At 42.7% G+C, this 7,659-nt stretch overlaps 1 protein-coding gene across 1 annotated transcript; it reads left to right on the plus strand.

The window, feature by feature from the left end:
- Positions 1 to 334: 334 nt before the first annotated feature.
- On the plus strand, positions 335 to 6,470 carry NPS (neuropeptide S). Its single transcript, XM_088452173.1, has 3 exons — positions 335 to 357; positions 437 to 515; positions 5,987 to 6,470. Exons 1-3 carry the CDS (start codon positions 335 to 337, stop codon positions 6,164 to 6,166), a joined length of 282 nt encoding a protein of 93 aa, XP_088308299.1. The 3' UTR covers positions 6,167 to 6,470.
- Positions 6,471 to 7,659: the final 1,189 nt, after the last annotated feature.

Consider the following 7,659-nt stretch of genomic DNA (forward strand, 5'->3'; position numbering starts at 1 on the left):
AGTTACGCAGTTAACATTTGCAGATTTGACATCGCCAGCGCTGTCGTGCTCCGGGACGGGTGAAAGCAGCAGAAGTAAAATATCACTTCTCTGTAGTTCCTCAGAGTTGATGACACAAGTCTATAATGACAGATACCTACTCACAAAAGGCCAGGAGTTTAAATGAGTCAAAGAGAGAAAAGTCATCTGTTTTGCTGCATTCCCTATTTTTTTTACCATTCATTAAAGGCCATCCCCACATCAATGAGACGCGACGCTGAACGCTGTAATGACCCCGGAGTATATAATGTCCCAGAGATGAGATACTCAGCCGATTCAAGAGCAAGGCGACGCTATGGAGGGACTACGGCTAAACAGGTAAGGAGCCCTGCGGAATACTAACAGCTCCACTTTGCTGACTCTGTGTTTATGGTGATATATGTTGTTTATGTTACAGTGTATCCAAATTGCATTTTGTGCTCTTTTTCTGGATATCTACAATGCATCTCTGGTGTCAGCCTGGATTGTCCCTGACGGTAAGCTTTAATGTACAGTATGTATGTTTATTGCTGTGCTGGCGGAAAAACAAATGCAGATGCAGGACCAAATAGTGGGGTAGATGCGCTAAGCCTTTGTGAGAGTAGATAAAGTGGAGAGAGATAAAGTACCTACCACTTAGCTCCTAACTGTCATTATTCAAACACAGCCTGTAAAGTGACAGTTAGGAGCAGATTGGTTGGTACTTTATCCCCCTCAACTTTATCTCTCGCCAAGGCTTAGTACATCTACCCCAATATCTACAGCCCAGGATATTTTGATAAGGGTTCCATTAGATCAGGGGTCTTCAGTCTTGGCCCTCCAGCTGCTGTGGAACTACACATCCCAGCATGCACTGCCATAGTTTTAGCATGCTGTTATATCAAAAAGGTGGCAGTGCATGCTGGGATGTGTAGTTCCACAGCAGCTGGAGGGCCAAGGTTGAAGACCCCTGCATTAGATGGACAATTAGATGGCCTAGGTGTTAATACGCATTGGGCATGTGATGATAAAATGCTAACCCCCAGATTGTTCCCCAAGTACAACCTTTATAAGTATCTGTGATATTTTTGGATTGAGACAAATACTAACTTAATTAATAATAATAATAAAAAAACATTCTGCTGAATGTGGCACTGAATCCAAACCCTATTTATCATTTTCAAATGAAGGTGGTTCTTAAATCACTAAGTATTGCCTAGCAGGGAAATCTCTGCTATAAGATCATGGGGAAACCAGAATTTGTATCTACGTCTAAATTTGTATTTGAATTTTATAAAATCAGTCATACTCCGTTTTTGCTAAGAAGATCTTGGTGTTCAGTCATATTTTGAACCAAATTCTGGATTTGGGTGCATTGTGTCTCCAATACTAAATACCTGTATATATTTATATCTTAATAGAGAAATGCATAGATATAATCGGTGTACTGTTGTAACAGCGGTATGTTTTGTAACTTCCCTACACAATATAGAGTACAAGATAGCAGGAACTCCTATAACTGTTGCTGTCTGCATTAATTCAACAGTTACTGAAAAGTAAGGAATCAGCCTATAACTGTCACATCAGTCCCTGCCCCAATGGAGCTTACAGTCTTTATTCCCCTTATTACATGGACTCACACTAACACACACTAAGGGTGATAGGTAAGGGCCTGCAAACCCAATATGTAGGTTTCTTTTAGATGACAAGATGTATGATATAAAATTATAAATATACTCCTAGTTTATTAATATTATAATTGTTTGTTTCACATCTGTAAACAAATATGGTGACTCTGGATCTTGTATATGCAGAGTATCCAAAAAGAAGTTGCAGGGAATTTCGATTGTGTCTGTGCAAAAAAGTATAAATATACTTGTAGATATCTACATACATATATATCTATGTCTATGTATATTCATGTATGTCTACATATATACTGAAACAACTTAATATTTGCATATCACCCATTACGTGTAAGACTTTTGTGGCATCATATATTTACTTTTATACAAATGTGTCATGTTTCATGAGGAGTTGTATGGATTTGGTCAAGAAGATTGGGTCTGAGTAGAGATGTGTGCTGACCCCTGTGTTTTGGTTGTGGTTTTAGATCTGTATCTCCTCATGTTTTGGATCTGGATTGGTTTTGCCAAAACCGCCCTTGCGTGTTTTGTTTTTTGTTTTTGGATCTGTATTTTTTTTTTTTAAATCATAAAAACAGCTAAAAATCACATCATTTGGGCCTGTTCTTGTTCCTATAGTATTAACCTCCATAACATTAATTTCCACTTGTTTCCAGTCAATTTTGACCACCTCATAGCTCACAATGTTGTTTTCATCCAGTTTAGGCCCAAAATTTGCACCAAGCTAGCTGGCTGACTAAGCTAAGCGGCAGCAGTGGGCGGTACAAACACGTGGCAGTTCAACTTCCAACATGGCACATCAGGAAACAGATGTTTTTATTATTCAAGAGGCCTGAGGGAGTAGGAGTATGTATGTAGTTGAAGGCAGGGACAGGAAGAGTTGATTGGTAGTAAATTTAATTAAATTTTTGATTCCGAAGTAAATTTGTGAGGGAGAAGGGGAGGCATTTACAAAAAATATTTTACTCATTCACATCAGTCCTTGCCGCAGAAGAATCCTTGAGCGCCATGCTGCTGCTACTGCTAGGAGTGGATTTTCATCCCAGAAGGGGAGCAGGAAGACTACTAGTAGTGCTTTCCAAAACAATTGACTGTTAAATAATCCTTTGCAAAGATTCCACTTTAAACTTTTCCCAACCTGTATAGGGACATTAACAAAAACATAAGGGCATATTCAATTGGGTGCGAGAATATAAAAATCCCGCACCTGCAAGGTTTTTTTTAGTGTAGGGCTATCACTGCGGTCTGCCCTACACTAGTGGAGCCCTGATGTTGGATTCTCTTGTGAGGATCCGACATCAGGCGGCCGCCGTTCGGCCTCGAAGTAGGATCTGAGTCAGACGGGGAACACCCGAACAGCGTTCGGGTGGATTCGGATCCCCGATGTTCGGAGTGGTTCGGATTCCACAGAATCCGAACCGCTCATCTCTAGTATGAATATTACACTGCAGTCTGACAGACAGCATCACAGTAAAAAAGAAAAATAATAATTTAGTACACTGGGGTACAGCACAAAATATATATAATATATAATTTTTCTTTATTAATAATTATATTATTATCTTTTATTTTATTATACACTGGGCACCCTTGGATGGACAGACCCAGATGGGAACAGCAGCCACTGCCCCTGGATGGACACAGAAACCCCTGGATGGACACAGCAGCCCTTGGATGGACACAGCAGCCCCTGGATGTACACAGCAGCCCCTGGATGGACACAGCAACCTCTGGATGGACACAGCAGCCACTGCCCTGGATGGAGACAGCAGCCCCTGCCCCTGGATGGACACAGCAGCCCCTGCCCCTGGATGGACACAGCAGCCCCTGCCCCTGGATGGACACAGCAGCCCCTGCCCCTGGATGGAAACAGCAGCCCCTGCCCCTGGATGGCCACAGCAGCCCCTGCCCCTGGATGGACACTGCAGCCCCTTCCCTGGATGGACACAGCAGCCCCTGCCCTGGATGGACACAGCAGCCCCTGCCCTGGATGGACACAGCAGCCACTGCCCCTGGATGGACACAGCAGCCCCTCTTGGATGAAGCACAGCCATGACAGCTCGGGATTCAGCAAGCAAATGGCACCGATCACCTGGGAGAGGGACTTTTATACAATCCATAAACCGCGAGAATCCGACAGTGGGATGATGATGTTTTGCCTCGCTTTGAGATCCGAGTCAGGCGGGAAAACCTGAGCCGGACCCGGATCTCACCTCGGATCTGCAAGTTCGGGTGGTTCCGGTTCTTGGAGAACCGGACCTGCTCATCTCTAGGTCTGAGGTACAAATTTTAGCTTCAGCCAATAGGGTGTAAACATTCCTTGCTGAGTAAAGATGAGGCCGAAAAATGTACCTACGTTTTCACCAAGGTGCAAAAGGGAGATTATTTAAATCGAGGGCACATTGACTGCCACGAGGGAAGGGAGATTATTGAAGTCTCCCTCTTCCCACCATGTGCATTTTTACGTGGCTCCGCAAATTTAGATGCTTAATGGTTTTCCTAAATCCGTTCCAAGGACACCATAATGGGTGCTCACTTTGAAACACAGAGTCGACAAGTAGTGCAGTTTTGCATTTCATGTGAGTCATAACAGCTTTATTGTATATAATTTAATTTATAATTAAGCATGAGGAGACTCTTTTAGAATGGGCGCATTTCCATACATAACATGTGTACACATTCATCCATATGTAGACTTTTGTGTATAGTTGACTTGAATTTTCTTTACACCTGGAGTGAAAGAATTGTGCACGAAGAGACAGGACAGTGTAAGGGGAGCCCAGTATGGGCACTTTCTTGTAAGTGCAACTTACTTAGACCTGGACACATCCACAGATATACGCCTTTAAGAGCAAAATAACCTACAGAGGTTCTTAAAACTCAGTACACCTTTCTAATATAATATTGTATAGGCCCTCTGAATTCTATAGTAATCAACCTTAATGTACTTTGCACCCGGTGGCAAAGTATAAGGGGGCATGTGATGGTGGTTGGGTTATGGGGTAAGACTTTCAGCAATTACTTTTCTTGAGGTGAGAGGCAGTACAGTATATTTCATTAAATTTGGGAAGCTATAGTATTATTATTGTTTCATTTGTAAGGTGCCACAAAATGTCCACGACACCATACAAGGGGGGGTACAAATAAAAACTTTACAAAAAAACAAATAAGAACAATATACAACAGGTACCCAATAACCATAGCATAAGTTCATACAGATATGTTTTCATGCACTCTGGCTTCAGTCGCGACAAACAGCCCTTCTTGGAGGTCCCTGGCGACTTGGCCACTCACAGAAGACAGGCACAGCTGTGGGAGTTCCTGGCTCTTGCTTCAACAGTGCTTGAACAGAGCAGGGATCCTTCTTTGTGCTACACTTACTTTGTGCATGCTAATCGAGTAAATTAAACAAATGGAAGCAACAATACTACCCTGCTAGATTACACTGTGGTGTTTCACCACATCTGCGATGCAAATAAGATGCCACAATTAAAGAAAACAATGGTAAGTTATACTTCTCGAAGCGGCTCAGTCGAGGGTAGGGCAACTCATTGTCGCTAGAAAGAGCATACAGAAATGAGTTGTGGGGTGGCTAATTAGCAGCAGTGGCTCCTGCCATCTTACCTGAGGGGGTCTGCCGCTGCTGCTGGCTTGGGTCCCGGCGTCTGCTCATTTAATCTGGCAGGAGTCGGGACCGGCGCGTGTGCATGACCTTCGGTGGCGCCGTGCATGTGCACGCTTAACACCAGCTTCTCAGGGCTGCCCAAAAGGCAGAGGAAGCCGCTCTCTGATGATCGCAGCCCGGACTGGCAGTTCCAGGGGGAGGAGACACCTCCCCCTGGCTGCCTGTCTTCTGCTTGACTGGCAGGTGGCGCTTCTAATGGGAAGCCACCTCCAGTCACAGTGAAGCCAGAGCAGTCACAGACTGCACTGGCTCACTGAAGTGGTGGATTTTACTGGGGGGGCTGCAGCCTCGCAGCCCCTAGGTAAGATCCGCCACTGGTAATTAGTCATTTCAGCACTCCATGATTTTTCACTCAACGTATGGGCGGGCAAACAGTGTCAGAGTCGCCGAAAGGGGGCAAATGAAAAAACGGGGAGGAGCAGAGTTGACATGGATAGTGCTCGAGGGGAGGAAAAGGTGAAGGAGTTTTGTTTGGAGTGTGACAATTTAATTTGTATACAGATCTATCCCAAAATTTTACCAGAGAATATATTAAATAATTCTGAATGCTGAAGTAAGTAATGGGGCATGCAAATATAATGTGGATACTTATGCAGACTGTTAGTTGTAGCCCGCCCACAATTTACACCATTGATTGATTACTCCTCTCTTCCTACAGTCATCTGGAAAGTCAGACTATTGCCTAGTCTTGCTAAACAGCTGTTTAGTTGAAGCAGATCGGAGTGAAGAGCTGGCATTCCTCAAGCCATTCCTAGAAAAGTCATTCATGAAGAGGTCCTTCCGGAATGGCGTTGGGTCAGGAATAAAAAAAAATTCTTTCAGAAGAGCAAAATCCTAACAAAGTGTTATCGAAAAGACCCTTTCCACATAGATGGAGATTTTTTTTTCCAATGAATTCACGTAAATGCAAACTGTACATCTATGATGATATATTTATGAATTAAGCCATTTTTTTTATTTGGGCCATGACCACAGCCATCGATACAAAAAAGAGTGAGGTCATTTTTGAACAGGATATTTAGAGATGTTTCATCAGAAAGTTAGACCTTGTGAATACAACCATTTTTATTGAAATGTTCTCGCTGATCTCTATGGAATAACATTGAATTTGTAAACTGGCACTTGAAGAGACAGATGGCGTAGCGGGGGAGGGTTGAAGCTCCCCATCCCTGTCATGACATCCACTTCTGTAGAGTTGGCATTAGAAATATCAAACCCTGGCATGAAGTGGAGGAATGGCCAGTGTTTGGGCGTTGCCATGTCACTTTGGGCCCTTGGGAGCCGGCAACACTGAAGCTGGGCATGTCTACACCATTTGCAGGCATGGTTGTACCTCTTTGGCAGGACCGGGCCACCAGGTGGGCCTGGTCACAGATGCTTTGTGAAGGGGCCCACCTTTGTGCAGGGTGCCGAAGGGGTGGAGGGTACCCTCCACCCCTTCGGCACCCTGCACTTCTGTAACCTGCTCCTGTGTATGTGTGCAGCTGTGTCCTGTTATTCCAGGGAGATCAGTGATCTTTGTGCAATTCTCTCTCCTCTGGTGGAATATAGATGGCTGTGTGTTCATGGCCTTCTCTTACATGTTTATGGAATGCTAATAAAATTATCATTTCCATGAAATCAGCCGTGCCAAAAATATACTCACATGCACCAATTACAATTGCTTCAAATATAATTAAAAAAATGTAAAAACTTCAGAGCAAAATTGCAGAAACCAGTCACATTTGTACACAATAGTTGGTCTAATTTCTGAGATGCAATTTAGCCAGGAAGAAATCACTGGGGACATATTGATTAATTTTTACAGGCATCCTGGGAAATTACGTTCATTTTAGAAATGCCGGTCTTGTAGCTACAATCAATTAACTCACTCAAATCATGGTTTCTACTGAACACACACTGTCGTTGCACCCTCAAATCTTTTGTCTCATCTTCCTCCTGCTCATTAAATGTGCAACAAATTATAACTGCACGAGTAGAAACTGCTACAGCACCTTACTAATGACAAAAATGCTATTGTTATACTATACTGGTAAATATTACATTAAATACATATGTGTGTATGTGTGTATATATACATATAGATAAATAGGGAGTGCTTACTTAATTATTGATCAGCAACTATTACATGGTATTAGGTTGGTAAGGGCAACAACACCTTTTTAATTCATACAAACCATAATATAGTATTATTTAAAAAAAATTATTTCCATTCATCTTTGTCTGAAACACACTAATGCATGTATTACAGTGTATACTTTTAATATTATACCTAGATTTGTTTTGGTTTTCACCGAATAAAACCTAGTATTGGTAAACTGTTGTCTTTCA

Source organism: Taudactylus pleione, unplaced genomic scaffold (genome assembly GCF_031769625.1).
Source record: "Taudactylus pleione unplaced genomic scaffold, aTauple2 ptg000034l, whole genome shotgun sequence".
Lineage (NCBI taxonomy): Eukaryota > Metazoa > Chordata > Amphibia > Anura > Myobatrachidae > Taudactylus > Taudactylus pleione.